Source organism: Amblyomma mixtum, chromosome 8, assembly GCF_055824585.1.
Source record: "Amblyomma mixtum isolate Tamu chromosome 8, ASM5582458v1, whole genome shotgun sequence".
Lineage (NCBI taxonomy): Eukaryota > Metazoa > Arthropoda > Arachnida > Ixodida > Ixodidae > Amblyomma > Amblyomma mixtum.
In genome coordinates, this window is record NC_143019.1 from 85298156 (window position 1) to 85314225 (window position 16070).

At 45.0% G+C, this 16070-nt stretch overlaps 1 protein-coding gene across 1 annotated transcript; it reads right to left on the reverse strand.

The window, feature by feature from the left end:
- Nucleotides 1-2327: 2327 nt before the first annotated feature.
- On the reverse strand, nt 2328-9760 carry LOC149333275 (uncharacterized). The gene is made up of 3 exons (XM_089557694.1): nt 9664-9760; nt 5979-6182; nt 2328-2413 (listed from the first exon to the last, which is right to left on the reverse strand). The coding sequence occupies exons 1-3, from the start codon at nt 9758-9760 to the stop codon at nt 2328-2330; spliced, it is 387 nt and encodes a 128-aa protein (XP_089413820.1).
- Nucleotides 9761-16070: the final 6310 nt, after the last annotated feature.

Here is a 16070-nt window from a genome sequence, read left to right on the forward strand (position 1 = left end):
ATGTCCACTGGACGTCTGCACGACATCTGCGCGTCGTCTGCTCGCGGCGTGCACAGATATGGCAAGAAAAGCAATTAATCGGCACTTCCAACGTTACATAAGCGTGTGCATGCTTATGTATGCTAAACGCAGTTATTTTGCGGGATGTGACACCACTTCTTACATTCACATTCATACTTCAGTGTACATAGAGAACCGCAACGATTAGCCTAGTGGCGCCATCCGACTGTTAGGACGGGGACCATTTTTTAATACAAACCTCAGCAGCGGCAGAATCGGCACTCTAAATGGAAAATAAAGCAAATTTGTCATTCATACGCTTTGTTATTGGCGGGATGAGGCGAAGCGAAAGACCAGTGTCCCAATTATGGCCAGTGACCGCACTGAATAAGGCAGTAACAACAATGATGAACTCTGTCCGAAACGAGGGGTCCTGCATTTCAGTTAATGCACTGTTTGAGGTTGAATCTACCGCTTTTGCTCTCCCGCGTGCTTTTCTTTTGCTTTTATTATTTACAGGTGTATAGCAACCTCCGCCTCCCGATCGATTCTTGGCCGATCCCCCAGTGTGGGTAGGCGCCATCTTTTGAAAGCCTAATAACAACAACAAAAGGGCGCCGCCATGTTTGTCACCGCGCGAATGCCACTTCTTCCTCGTCGTCCTGTTGGCCGACGGAAATCGGCGGAGCTTTTCTGGCGGCAGAAATGTCTCCTGGACCGATGCAGTTTTCCGCTGGGTATTTTTTCGGCGGAATCTCTGCCGCGGCCACGAATGCCGATGTGCGCGCTTAATGGGCAACTCCGACGCTTTTGGAATGAAAGCTCTACACCCCCGGTACAAAGCTGAAGGTTATGCGGCTATGAAATTTCACCTTCAAACTAGGAGAAGAGAGGGCTTGGCTCTGACGTCAGTGACGTCACTCGCCACGCCTCGACACAGCTGCGCGCGTTGAGCCAACGGCGCTCGGTCGCCTCGCAACTATCGAATCACGTCACTCACTCGCTGCGTCTAGCCACAGCTATATATGCGGAGCTGACAGCACTCTCGCAACTGCCGGAAATCGCGTGACGCGCCGTTAGCTATTTAAAAGCGTGTGGCGCGTGCTTACCCTAACACAAAGACATAGATGAGCAGCATGTCAGAACTAGTCTTCGACGATGTATCGTCGCCGTTCAAGCTAAACCATTGATAAGTTTAATCAAAGCTAAGCCATGTCTAACCATGCTGAACACAGCTTTCACTCGTCTTACTAGCTGGGTTGAAGCGCAGCTAATTTTTCTACCTTATCTGATTTTACTGAGACTTTCACGATATGTTATCCGCACCTTTCTGGTACTTTGCGAGTGTGACGTCAAAGGACGCACGGCCGTTGATATTCGCTCTGTGCTTGCTGAAGGACCGAATTTCGATTTCACTTTTGACCATTTCAGACAAATAATGACCCAAGCGCTCACCTAGAATCAGCAGTTTAGCCAATCAACGCGCACAAGATAGGTATTGTGCCGGTATTTGTGACGTCATAAAATGATCGGTCGTTATGTTATCTTTCTGTCCAAACCCAGTATCGGTTCTCTTTCTCGGTTTTTTATCTATAAGTTCTTCCACTTGGTATATTGAAAAACGTTTTCGTACCGGCGCTAGACCCACCGCGGTAGCTCAGCTTACGGCGCTCATCTACCCAGGCGGGGTACCCCGGTTCGAACCCGACTGTAGCAGCCGCGTTTCTCCTCCGTCGGCCGACTTCCGGTTTGATTTGGTTTATGTGGGTTTAACGTCTCAAAGCGACTGAGGCTGTGAGGGACGCCGCAGTTAAGGGGTAAAGAAATTTCGACCACCTGGGGTTTTTTTAAAGTGCACTGACATCGCACAGTACACGGGTCTCTTCGCCTCCATTGAAATTCGGCCCCCGCGGCCGGGTTCGAACCCGCGTCTTTCGGGTCAGCAGCCGAGCGCCATAACCACTGAGCCACCGCGGCGCCACATTCATTCAACCAATGGTTATTGCATAAGTATGGGTGAAAACAAACTTTTTCTCTGTTAGTTTTTTCCTAGGTGCATAATGCCGAAAGGACATTTTGAACTTCAATGCAAAGGTAATTGGAGAATTTTGTCTCCGTTGTGAATTGTTCCTTTTTATATTGGAGTTGTCTCTATATATCGCGCGTCAGTTATTATTTGAAATAAGAAGGTATTGATTCGATCACAGCGTCGAAACGTTCATTGCTACCTTCAGCAAGTTATGATCAGAACAGACGAGGCCATTTTCATTTTTACTGCACAACCTAAACACACACACATCGACAGTTTAAACGGAGGAGAGTGCCACTCAAAGAGATTCCTTGACGCCAGTGCTTCTGATTCCGGAAGGCTGGTCTTTCTTACTCTCCTTCGAAATAGGCTTGGCCTTTGGTGCTGTAAGAAAAACGAAAAAAAAAGGCCTTACTATGAGGACGACCATTCAACCACGTAATGATAATGACCTTTTTTTGCTGATATGGTTAGATGATGTAAAAACTGCTTTGAAATGTCGGCGTTCAATCAAGAAGTCTACCGGGCTACCAAGTCCATAGCGCTAGGGATTTATTTATTTATTTAAAATATCCATGAGCAGCAAGTGCCTTGGTTATGGTATACAACACATTAATTTAAACTACGAAAATAACTTGAATGGATCTAAAGTGGGCGAAAAAATTTCATCATTACGATCAATGAGATCAGCTTAACTGTTAAACAACTTGCTCGTACCAACATGGTTAGTCCAGTAGAATGTTTTGACCGAGAAAACATTGTGATACCGAAGTCTCTTTGTTGGTGAATTGAAACATATTGATTCCCAGATGTGAGAGCAATCTATTAGGCCGTGTATACATATTTACAAGAATATCAGATTTCGTTTCTCTCTTCTAGCTGACAAATTTTCGAGGTTACACTTTTTAAGCATTCTTGTATGCTCGTAATTCAAACGCTGGCCGAGGTATCTGTCATAGTACATGCGTAGGAAACGACGTTTAACATTTTGTATTCTTGCTTTAAGAACAGTGTCAATGGAGTTCTAAAGAACAGATGCAAATTCAAGCTTGAGCGAACAAGTGAACAAAACAGACGTGTCATATAACGAGGATCACTGAATCCTCGTGTGATCCTTAAAATGAACGCACACATTGATGAAGCAAATTTAATAATATCGTAAGCATGTTAATGAAATATCAAGCCCGAGACCACCCAAAAACCGAGATCCCGAATGCTCTTCGTTCTCTTCAGGCTATCACTGCCGAGAGAGCAACAGAAATAAATAGCAAAGTGCTTCCTAAAAAACAAGACAATTTTCGTCTTGGTCGGGTTTAAGATACGACCATTTTTAAACCACCTTTTCTCAACACAACAGATATTTTCTTGTAACCCGACACATCCTTCTAGATCAGGAACAGGCATAAACAACTTAATATCATCTTCATACCGAAGCATATGTGTTCTTTTGAGAACAGTGTAAATGTCGTTAACAAAGATATCAAACAACAAAGGAGCAAGTACTGAGCCTTGAGGGACACCGTATGCTGCAGTATATGTTCGATACTACACATCAGAAATGCGGACGTAGTTTTTGTGTTCATGCAGATAGTACTCAAAGAAAGTACAGGAAGGAACATTTACTCCTTAAGCTATATGATTTAGTGAATCCCTTAGTGATTTACAAAATCGAAACCTTTTGAAAGACCGAAATATGCATAGTCAACTTGGCCTACGTTTGTAACTACCAGAGTGACGTGAGCAAAAAAGGACACCAAGTTAGATTCAACAGAAATTCCTTTCGTAAAACCGCGCGGAAAAGTGGATATCTTTTTCTCGAAGTAAAGCGAGGGGCTTTCCGAGGACCATTTCTAATATTTTCGTGAAGTTACTGAACAAGGAAACCGGTTGGTAGTTTTTTAACATCAAGAGAAGTGCCACCCTTAAGCACCGATATAACCACTGATATCTTCCAGTTTTCGGGCAGCACCTTTTGCGATAAGCACAGATTAATAATGTACGCCAGCACATCAGCAATGAAAGATGGCACGCTCTAATGGCCAACAGAAAATTTCGGTTTTAACAGAAGAATGGCTTCGCAGATATCATGCGATGAAATAGAAGACAATGCAATGTCTTCAAATGCAATGCAATCTTCAGATTGCATTGCATTTGAAGATTAGATTCAACAGATTAGATTCAACAGAAGACTTTGAAGATTGCAATGCAATCTTCAAAGTCTTCGCAAGCGTTCCACGTAATGCTGGGTGCTATAGAGTAGACCTGTGAAAAATAATCTGCGAACGCCTGTGCAACGGAGCCCGGGTCAGACAAGAGGGCATGGTTAAGCCGAGCGACTGTTTCGCTAGACAACTGCATGCTGTTAATTTTTCATCTAGTAACACATGCACCGCTGCAATCTAATCCTGACATGACTGCGCGGCCTAAATTCTCCAGTGTTCCACAAATCAAAGGTATAAAATTGAACTGAACGCAAAGAACCTGGAAAGCATAGTAAAGATGGTCTTAAAGCTTAATGACGGGTAGATGAGCATTTGCAAATGTCAGGAATTAAATCATCCGAACGGAAAAGTGGGCATAGCGGATGGTGCTACCAAAAACCTGCTGTTGATTCGCGAAGTGAAAAAGGGTAGCTCATTAAAGGGTACTCAACACACCAGAACATGCTTCTCTCGACTTTAAATGCACATGATTTACAAGAACAACCTTTCGGACCTTCCTTTTTTTGGTACAACCTCGATAGAGATATTGAGAATTCGGCAAGTAAAGAGGATTACATCTCAGACAGTTGTCGAATCGCTGAGCTAATAGTGGGGAGCAGACTCGTTGCAATTCGAATACAGCCCAAATGGGAGCGGAGAAAGTATGCTCCAGCTGATGCTCGGCAGTTTCGCCATTTCAGACAACGTACTCTTGCCTAGTGAGGACAGCACCACGGTCTATGGAAAGGAACATGATAGGTGTAAGGTTAGGAGAGAAGAAGAGCGCACAGTGGGTCAACGGTAGTTAATGACATCCTAGTCGAAATCAAGAAGAAAAAAATCAGAATGGGCAAGGCATGTAATGCGAAGGGATGGTAACCGATGGTCCTTAAGGGTAACGGACTGAATACCAAGAGAAGGCAAAAGCATAAGAGAGCCGGCAGAGGGTCAGGTAGGTGGATGATATTAGAAAATTTCTAGGACCAAGGTAGCTGTAGGTTAATCAAATCCCGCAGTCGACATGGCTGAGCTGACGACCGCCATAATGGTGATTGCTTTTGCGAAATACACGTTTGCAGCAACACAGAGCAGATATAAAAGTGTTCTGTGTTTCATAACAACCATAAAACAGTTTCTTTTTAGGTTCAGCACCGGAACAGTCTTTAAAGGAAAGTGCTAAGAACGCCTTCAGCATGTAGCACGGAGCGTGCATATTTTCAAGCCTTTCTTATGCGGTTCTATTATGCCTGAACATTTCTAAGCTTCTATCGTACGTTGGCCACTGAAACAATTTTTGATTGTTATTTAGCGTGGCTCTTAGCAAGGACCTTGACATTTCGCCTCTTTTAATCGCAATAAAGGTAGTCTACAAATTAAACAAGCTCTAATATGTGAAACTCGTATCCTGGTATGAACCTCGCATATATATGTCTTCCAGATATATATGGAAACAATTCATTCGCATTGACTCTAATATATCCTAGAAATTTTTAGATAACTAGGACCAACAGCACAGACGGGACGCCTTTTTCACTGCTGCCATGCCTTAATGACATAACACCTTCTAGATGGATTCGCGGTCGCCAAGCCCGCATGGCGACTTCAAACCATTCTACAAGACGACGTCGCATCGCTGTTCGCAGAGATCCGACAAAGAGATGTGTCAGCGCTTTTTACATGACCAAGAGTCATCACAATGCCCTACACAAGAAGAACGACAGACCAGGCGCACAGTGCACCAAGCTCACCACTGTTTTTCGCCGGGGTGTTCGCCTTTTTCTTCGCCTTCGGTTTGTGCTTTCCGGGGGGCGGGCAGTTGCAGACGTAGTCCTCCTTCCGGGGCCTCCCAGTGCCGGAGACGGAGGAGGTGCGTGCTTTGCGGCACTTGCAGCCACGCTCGCGAACCAGGCGGGCTGCCTCCTCGTGGCTCAGCATGATCATCCTGTTGCCGCCTGCGGGCAGCACCACACATCTGCCTTGAGTGAGCACCCTCATCGGAGGTGGCCGAATGAGTTGGAAATGACGTCATTGCACGTTTGTGCCCGTCACCTTTTCGCCCTTTTATTAGTGTACCAGAGTACTGAACTGAGCTATTCGGAGCGCACTTCTCAAGAGGCAGCAAAATAAGAAGACAGAAGGAAGGAAACACGTACAGGGTCGGTGAAAAGTTCTGAGGCCACAGGGTCTGTTTTTGAGCAGTATAGTCAAGGAGTAACGTTAAGAGAACGGAAGCGGGCAGAGTGGGTGAGGGAACAAACGCGGGTTACTCCATCCAAGTCGAAATCAAGAGGAGGAAATCGGCTTGGGCAGGCCGTGTAATGCGAAGGCAAGATAACCGCAGGTACTTAAGGGTAACGGAGTGGATTCCAAGAGAAGGCAAGCGTAGCAGGGGGCGGCAGAAAGTTAGGTGGACGGATGAGACTAAGAAGTTTGCAGGGATACGGTGGCCGCAACTGGCAAAGGAGAGGGTTAATTGGAGAGACATGGGAGAAGCCTTTGCCCTGCAGTGGGCGTAGTCAGGCTGATGATGATGATGCTCAAAATATCTCTAGAGGATAGAAGAAGTATCGTTGTAACTTCTGAGAACCTTGATAACTTGATAGGCATCTTAAGTGCCAAGATATACCGATAAAAAAACAGACCGTGTGGCCTGTGAACGTTTGACCAAATCTGGACTGCCAAACTGGTGCTTTGGAGTTCGTCTTAATAGCGACTCCTGAGCGGAGGCTGTCTGGGCATCCTGCTGTTTTCGAGCTACTTTTGACAAGCGTTTACTTATGAACTACTACTTCATCTTCCCCAGCGTTTGCGGGCCATGTAAAGCGATTGCTTTAGAGGGCAAATATGTGAGGCAAACGCTGTTGTTGTCGAAGCAGTATATCATGATAGAAAATATTTGGGTGATCTTGCTGCCTGATGGCAGTGTTGTGCAGGTGACGCAAGTGTTATCTTGGTATTAGATCTTTCCGACGAATTAATCCAGATGGCCAGGTTCATGTGCGCTCTTCTCTTTCTTGCTTTTTGATGCGGCTTTATGCTATTTTTTCTCGAGCGTTCTTCCTGCGTCACAACAAAATTATTTTAAGTTTCAATCCACTTTCTTCAACAGAAATTTGAGGAGTGGAAAAACTCGCCGATGCGATAACTAAGAAATTGACCTTTTTTGTTTCAACGGCGGGTAACCTAAAAATGAAGTGACGGTGCGTCAATGCAGTTTTTACACACTGCTTCATAGTACGGGCAACTCATTACAACCTTTATCTGATGCTACTCCTCCTTGCTCTAATTTCTTGACTGGAATACATTGACACCATCGTTGTTTCGATCGGCATTCTTGTATCTGCAAAGGTATGAAGTGAATAATATTTTCATGCACCACGAATATCTCTGCAGATGAAGACTGCCCCGCACTCCACTATGCTTGTCAGAACTTCTCAAGAGTTCAAAAATGTCTTATGTATTAAGCTATCAAATCCAAGCCTTTCTGAACAATGTAACCTGAGATTGTTACAGCTCTTCTCACCTCAGCGATTTTCACCTGAGCACTGTCAATTTTGTGACCATGTAATTGGTGCACTTTTTCGCTGGTGATATATCTGAGCACTGATACTTTTAGACGCGCCTTGTAGCACTTTGTGTTATAGAGTGCATGACTAGGCAATTGAAGAAGTCAAACTGAGTAACGTTGAGAGACTGGAAGAGAGCAGGGTTGATCGGGGAGCACATACTTAGTTAAAATACCACTTAGAAATGGGCATGAGCAAGGCATATATTTCGGAGGCAAGATAGCAGATTGTTCCTCACGACAATGGAGTGGACTCCAGGAGAATGGAAGTGTAGCAGAAGGCGGCAGAAGTCAGATAGGCGGAACAGATTAAGAGTTTTGCTTGGATAAGGGAACCGCATCTGGCGCAGGATACAGTCAATCGCACAACAATGGGGAGACGCTTTTGCTTTGCAAAGGTAGGACGTTGATGATGACAATTATCCGAGCAGCCGCTTTCTTGCTGTGCTGTAGATATGCTACCAGACGCACTCGTTCAGCAACAAAGTGAAGCCCCAGGACGCCATGTTTTCCAGTTGCGTATATCTAGCATGACACAGCCCTGTCAGTGAGCCATTGCTTACGGCCTAATTTGGAAACTGCGCCTCAGGCCATAAATTAAGCGCACCACAATATATTATCATTGAGACTCAAAACTATATGGAATCACTATCCGTGCACGCTCACAGACACGTATCCCGAACGCTAGGGGCAGATGTCGCTGACCCAATGTCGAGCACGTCGTTCGAACTTCTAGCACTCTCATGTATGTGAAAGACTCCACTTCTTGCTGAGCTAGTCGACAATTTTGATGGCCCCTTTTTTTCCACCTTCGCGCCACCACACAGAAGACAGCGGATCACATCCCTAACATGCTTTGCCAACGATACGAAAAGTAAAGGCAAACAATGAAAAAAATATGCACGCTATCCTGACAAGCTTCCTTGACATGCAAGCCCAAACGTTTTAATCCACCGCTTGTAGGCATAAAAGGGAAGTGAGAAGCGAGGATGAGTGCTTAACTTTCGAATTATATTGGGCGCTATGTGCTAACGCACGTAATCATTTTTTTGCGCCCTTCAAAAAATTGGTAAAGCGAGCAGTGCCGCGCTCAAGCCTGTTTTCATTACGAACTGGTGCAAGGCAGGTTCCTTTCCGTCTTACACCAAGCCGGAAAGCGCCACTCACTATCAGTAAATAAATGGAGACGAATAGAGACCGTATCATGCGGACCTTCAGATATTCGGCGAAGGACGATTGGCCGATAAGGATTTTTTCTCATCACTCGTAGTAATAATAATAAACTAATAATAATAAATTTTTTTATTTCATCTTTTCAGTACAGATGCGGACCTGCCAAAGCCTCAGAAGGCTTGAGTGGCAGTGACCGGAAGCAGACAGCATATAAGCCATGCACCGAGCAGAGAAGTTGCAAAAAAAAGATGGGAGAGAAAAAAGAAAAGGGAGCAAAAAAAAGGGCGTGAGAAAAAAAATGGATTCCAAAACAGCAAACGGAAAAATACACACAAAAGGAGAGAAAACAAATCTGAAAACATAGCATCAAACAGAATACTGGAAGTTTGGTTTGGTTTATGGGGTTTAACGTCCCAAAGCGACTAAGGCTATGAGAGACGCCGTAGTGGAGGGCTCCGGAAATTTGTAACAACGTAATTTCACAAGGCAAGCTTTCACTATCTTTTCGGAATTAGCAGATGCAATACCACATCATTGAATAAAAAAAAAATTGACTCGTTTTCCTGGTCCCGTCGAGTACGTGGGCAGTGACGATTGGTATAAATAGAGAGCTGAGATAAATGACTCCCTGAGTACTGGAGTGATTAACAGTGCCTAGGCTAGAAGTAAGGCAGGAGCAGACGCACAGTACTCACCAAGCCGGCTGACTAAGGTGAAAGCGGCCCATGCCACCACGATGACGCCCCCGAAAAAGCCGACGGTAATGAGAATGCTCTTACGATCCCATACCATCGGCCTGCAATTTGGAAAGAAAATCATATTAAAGCGGGCCTGCACTTGTGGTCATAAGACTAAACAAGTATGCGCCCACCACGATGGCTCAGTAACTTTGGCATCGGGGTGGAGATCAGCTCGAAAAATGCGCGGGAATTGCGCGATGACAGCGCTCATTACAGAACAGAAGGTAGTTAAAATAAATACGGAGCCCTTCACTACGGTGTCCGTCAAAACCCGCGTGCTACATAGGGAAGTTAAAACACTTATTACGTGCCATTATCAAGTATGGCCACAGAGCTTTCCATTGCAGTAGCAAGGGGAAATATAAGGGGGTCTTCATTGGGGCCAGCAAGAGAATTGTGAGCAGTATACAGATTTTAGAACTACATTCGAAATTCTTTGTGGTATCTTCTACTGCGCTTTTTAGAGCCAGTTTGTCATAATAACTTATGTGTGAAGGAATACGCGATTTACGTTCTCTGTGTGCATTGTTTCTCCACGGTATCTATCATTATCTACATGATTCTCCAAGCTAACTTCACTTGAGAACTAGAGCCTCTTACATCGATAACCTATCAGTCTTTTCCTGCGCCAGCCGCGGTGGTCACTCTATCCACGCTAAATTCATCTTAGTTGCCCACCTGACTGTGTCACTCGTTATGTTTGCCGTGCCGGAATATTCTTGCAAAGGGTTAGAAACGGCTTATTAATCTAAAATGAGAAAAACGACATCCGTGGCTGCTGACACTGCATATAGTGTAGTCCAAACGAAAAGTAATTTCATTTACATACAAAAACTGTCCGCTGTCCTTTAGGAAACAACTGCAACTTTGTGTGATAAGTCTAGTTACCTCTGTGAAAAATTGCCCGAGTCGGCGCTTTGCGCGGTCAATAGTTCCACGCTTTCGAGCGCTCAGAAAATAAAATTGATTACTAAAAAGGGAAAAGGCAAAAAGCACATAGTACAGCGACACACACCGTGGACAAACTGCGATACTGGCGGCTCCAGGAAACGAGGTCACATTCCAGTCAAGTGTAAAATTATGCAGCTCCGTGGTTCAAGCAGAGTAGCAAGAGATACTGGCGCGGAGACTCGCTGCTGTTTAATACTACGCATGGATCCATGGTAAACGACAGATTGCGTTCACCCTCCTGTACTTTACGGGATAACGAAAATATCACCAAGTTATTACTGCTACAAAAAAGAGCAATCAGACTAATTTCTAAAGCTCCTTTCACCGCGCACACAGGGCCATTATTGTTAAAATTGTTAAAATTACATCTTTGTATAACTACAGACTTTCCCTACTGTATAGACAAGGCATCACCAAGAAGGACGACACGCTAACATTATTAGCGGTGCTTCAACAAAACATCAATACACATAACGTCCGAAATCCAGAACGTTGGCATATCACTGGCTGTCGCACAAACTATGGCAAGCAGATGCTTCGTCACAGGCTTCCTCTTTTACTCAATCAGCACTCACGCAATAGTCGGAAAGATTTTACAGTTTTTTCCGTGCAACGATTCCGTCAAATGTTTTTATGAACAGTTTTTCTATTTCCACATTTAGTCCTTTGTACTTGATGTACTTTGATTTATTTTGTGCTTTTTAACTCAAATTTCATTCATTTTTGATTTATTGATATAAAGATTCAATCAGTTGATTTATCCTGCGCTGCCAAATGCCGTCAGTAAGAGGGCAGTCGCCCCGTCAGGCTGCTCTCTGAAGCAGCTTTTTCGCGGCTGCTCCTTTCCTTGTAAAAACAAAAAATAAATATTATTATTATTATTATTTTTCAGCTTTTCAGTTAGTTACGGAAGCTTTAGTCATTCACGCATTACTGGATTTATTCAGGAACAGTGGGGTGACCACCTTTGCAAAGATCTCAAGAAAATAATCTTAAAACCGCGGGAACACCGAAAGGTGAGAGAAGGCAATGACGCGTTCAGGCTAGCGCTGGCGCAGTTTCATACAGGTGCAGTCAGTGCGTATCCTTTGGCGGTTTTCTATCTTAGTGCAATGAAGAATATATATAGTGCTTTCTTTCTTTTTTTCTCTCCTGTTTTCTGGGGAATAGATTCGAACAATTTATGAATGAAGACAAGGACATTAGAATACGTTTCCGAGAAACGAAGGTGCGAGTACTTACATTCCATCGAAAGCTGGAAATGAAAGAGTAGCATACATTAGCTGACAAGCATACATTAGCTGAGAGTTGACAGGAGCTGACAGGAGCTGACAGGAACGACTGACAGGACTGCTCAATATTCCGCGCAAGCTTCTCACTGTAAGGCTATTGTGTTAGTGTATGGTTTTGCCGTTATAAGGAAACCGTTAGGTAAAAACGACACCACATTCAACTACCAGTAAGACTTTTTATTTCGCAAGCAAGTTAGAATATTGTAAGATACTCGTATAGAAATATTGTAGGTAACGGTCGATTCTTCCGATATGTAGCAAAATCTTTCTTTCATATTGTTTCCATCGCTCGCATCGAGCAGGTAAAAGAGCCTTAGAAAACCAATGGGGAATGCCTTTCACGATAGCAAAAGCGTGAATAGCAAAAAAAGATGTCAGCCTGCCAACAGCAGCTGTCCGGATAAGATTGATTGTTATTGTGAAAAATCTCACGATACGTGAAAAAATTGCGCTCATAAACTATTTTTAGTTCAAAAACACTTTTGTCCAGAATTGGGTATGAAATGGCCAGTCACAAGCGTTTCCGATTCGTCTGCTGTCTTTGCGGCAAACGCCCATTTGGTACCGAAATAAACAAAACACAAGTGCATCCGTGCATCGCCAACTCTGATTTGACGTTTCGACGTGCAGATGCCATAAAGCTACTGCCGCAGCCCTGATCCTTTCCAGATAATTATTGCGTGCACAGAAAGACCAACCACGGCCGATTACTGGATATGGCGCTCGGCTGCTTAGCCGCGATTTCGGCTGCATGTCGATTCGATGGAGGCGAAATGGTAAAAACGGAAGATTATTTTTGGCTGCCAGTACACGTTAATTATCTCCAGGTGGTAGAAAGCGTTTGGGAGCCCTCCACTAAACAGTCTGTCATAGCCCATGTTCACTTTTGGGATGTTAAAACCAACATACCATTCCGTAATACAGCACACGGTAATATTCCGTAACCCACACAACAAACACACCACACGATACACAGTACTCCGTACCGTTTGCAGAAAGAGCAACTACGACGTGCACGGAATTGTCATAGAAACTGGCAGAGGGAGTTCCACTCGTACTACTCAAATGCGATAGCAGACGAAAGAAACACGGACGAGAAACGACGGTCCTTATGTCTGAAACGTGTAATTGGTACTACGAATCATGAACGGCCCAGCAAACGAAGCGCTTCCTAACGGAGGTAGTACATGAAATCTCGCATTAATTTTCTCCAGGCCTAAGGACAGCTAGTCGCAGACGCACGACACGGACATTTGCAGTGTGATAGATAGATACAGAGAGAGGGGAAAGGCAGGGACGTTAACCAGAAAGGATTCCGGTTGGCTACCCTGCACAGGGGAAGGGAATGAGGGGATTAAAGAGGGAAGAGAGAAGGAATGGGAAACAGTCACAGTCTGTCAATCAAGGCAGTCTTTCTCAAAAAACGAAACAGTGCCTTGTAAGCCTTGATGGCGGTCTACTGTTGTGGCCACGGACCAAGGACCGAGGACCGAGGAGTAGGTGTGTTAAACAAGCCTAGGCTCCTGTCTGCAGATCGAATTCTAGGTGAGCCGACTTATAAGCCATGAAAGGCGCTCTAGAAAAAAAAAAAGGTGATAGCAAAAAACACCTACGTTTCTCGTTCCGGGCATCGTTGTCCTTGGTATCGCCAGACTCCATCGCGACACTGTGTTCGGAAAGTCAGAGCATCGTTTTTGTCTTCTTCTGAGACGTGAGGGGATCTCGTGCTAAGAAGCCGAAGTCGAAGGCAGGGAAGGAAGACGATGACTCTTAGTGCGGTTAGCTGTTCCGAAGCTAAGAACGTCACGGAGGTTGTAAATTCTAATTAGTGCCGCAATTGCAATACACGCGAAACGCGAGTGACCAGACAAACACATCGCAAAAAATCGTTGGTAAGGGCCGCCGGAGCATTGTTGGCAGCCCTCGCAGACTAGCTTACCTTGGTCCACCAGACGCACCTATATTTCTATAGTTGAGAGGTATTCCCGTAAAGTCCTTGGTTTCGGTGACTTTTGGCTCCCTTCATATAATATGTCATAACGAGCCCCCTTTTTCAGCGTTAATCAAATGTTCAGGAGAATCCCCAAAGATGGAAGAGATTTGTAATAAGGGAGCAATTACTCACTGCCATCTACCCAAGCGCCGCCATAAGGCTACAAAGGAAAGCTATACACCTTTCTGAGAAACTTTGCAGTTAAAAGAAAAATTCGTCCGAATTTGCTTTGTCTGCCATGTAGTTGAGAGGTGGAGGTTGCTGTTGCGACTGGTGGGATTAGCCTTGCAAATATTCTGCCGGCAATTGCTCCTCCGTAGTGACACTTACATATTAATTGAAATCGATAATCTACGCCAGAGATCTGTTACCTGGCAGGTCTACGTCGGCATGCGCACAATCTCAAAAATAGCCATCAGTTGCTGCTGTCACCATCTGGATTCCAGGTCACAGTCTCGAAGGAATTCGAGGACTGGTGGGCTCTCATTTAAACTCAATTTTACTGTTATATTAGTCTTGTTGATTCTTAAAACAGCACCTTAAAAAAGGATAGTTTGGAGGAAGTAGATGGTTAGAGGTGCACTTAGCGTGGTCGAGTGTTACAGCCGACCGCATGAAAACAAGGACGAAAGGTATTGTATGAAGGGACAATGTGTGATCTTCTGAACGAACCAAATATTGAACCGCCTTCAGTTCCGCCTTTGTCAGTAGTTAAAACAACCTAATCACTAAGGAAAGCCAACAGGCGCTGAAAATAAAAAAGCATATTGACTATGCAAGGGCCGAAGCGCAACGGCCGGCGCTAAGGCGCTTAGAGACCGCGCGAACTTACTTTGAATTACAGTTTAGGTACTGCGATAGGTGTTAATATATAGATTCAGCACACCTGAGACGTACTGGTGGAGACGTCTACCGGTTTGACGTACGGGAGCAGCGCATGCGCCGTGGCAAGGACGTGGCAGGGTAGGACCACTGCGCGTGCTCAACAGGCCTGCGTAAGACTGGTATACGTCTACGCTAATACATCTCCGGTGTGATAAATCTCTATAGTGTCGCTGCATGACGCATGTGAAGCTTTCGCCTTACCATGGCGCACTTTGCTTTATTGCACATATCTCGGGGTCAGAAGCGCGAGTCCAACCTAATTTTCATCCCAGTCATTCGAAAACAGTAAAATTGGTTACTGCAAAGCTGTCCCTCAGGTATGCAGTTTTGGATCCTGGCATAAGACGAGCGAAATCATCGATGCACCGTGTCACAGAAATTATGCTTAAGCTATCGAATTCACACTAAAAGTGTTAATTAAATATGGTCTAATTCCAATTCTGATTAGTACAAGCACATTCTTAACAAAATGAATTCAGTGGAATACTGTAAGTGATAGTAGATTTCAGTTAGGGAGTAAATTACTGATAAGCATTGTATCAGTCGAAGTTGCCAGCGAACAAATGTCCTTCATTGCTGAACGCATAGTGCTTTTATAGCCGAAGGGTAGTGGCAACCAAGGCGCGTATCTAATCTATGCGAGCACGATGAATCACCGCACCAGGCATGACACGTGTGTCATTCCCGACACATCTTCCCTCCTGTGGAGAATAGATGCGAAGTACTTGGTTGAAATTGTGGTCGTACCGCAGGCGCTGCGGTGGTCTCCTATCTCTGGTAAATCAGCGCAATGGAAGCGCCTGCGGAGCCGTTGAGCTCACAGTCGGTCCAGTGGTAGTCACGGGCGGCGGTGCCTGCGGAATGTTCTCGGAGCTCACAGGCGGCTCTCCAGTTGCAGCAGGTGCCGTGGGTTGCAGTGCTTCACACGCTCGTTCAATCTCCCGGTCTTCACCTTCGGGGGCTTCTTGCTGGAACGGCTCACCAGTTGGAAGCAGATGCTGTCTGTTGCGACGTAGCACTCTGTTGTCCTCGGTAACTACTCTATAAGACCTCGGTGCAACTGCTCCGATAACTTGAGCTCGGCGATTCCATGTCTTTTCCTCTACTCTCACGACATCGCCGGTTTTGAGAGGTGGTAACGTTCTTCCCCGAGTGTCTGCCTGGGCTCGCTTGAATGCCGGTAGGCTTGGCTGCTGCATGAAGTCTGGAAGTAGAGTGCGAAGCCTCCTGCCTTGCAAGAG

What these genes read in the sequence shown, in the direction of transcription:
- LOC149333275 (XM_089557694.1), bottom strand. Translation starts at nt 9,760, where the DNA reads ATGGTATGGGATCGTAAGAGCATTCTCATTACCGTCGGCTTTTTCGGG. An exon ending in CACCTTAGTCAGCCGGCTTG is followed by an intron (nt 6,183 to 9,663) that starts GTGAGTACTGTG and finishes TGCTGCCCGCAG; the next exon opens with GCGGCAACAGGATGATCATG. An exon ending in CACCCCGGCGAAAAACAGTG is followed by an intron (nt 2,414 to 5,978) that starts GTGAGCTTGGTG and finishes TTTTTCTTACAG; the next exon opens with CACCAAAGGCCAAGCCTATT.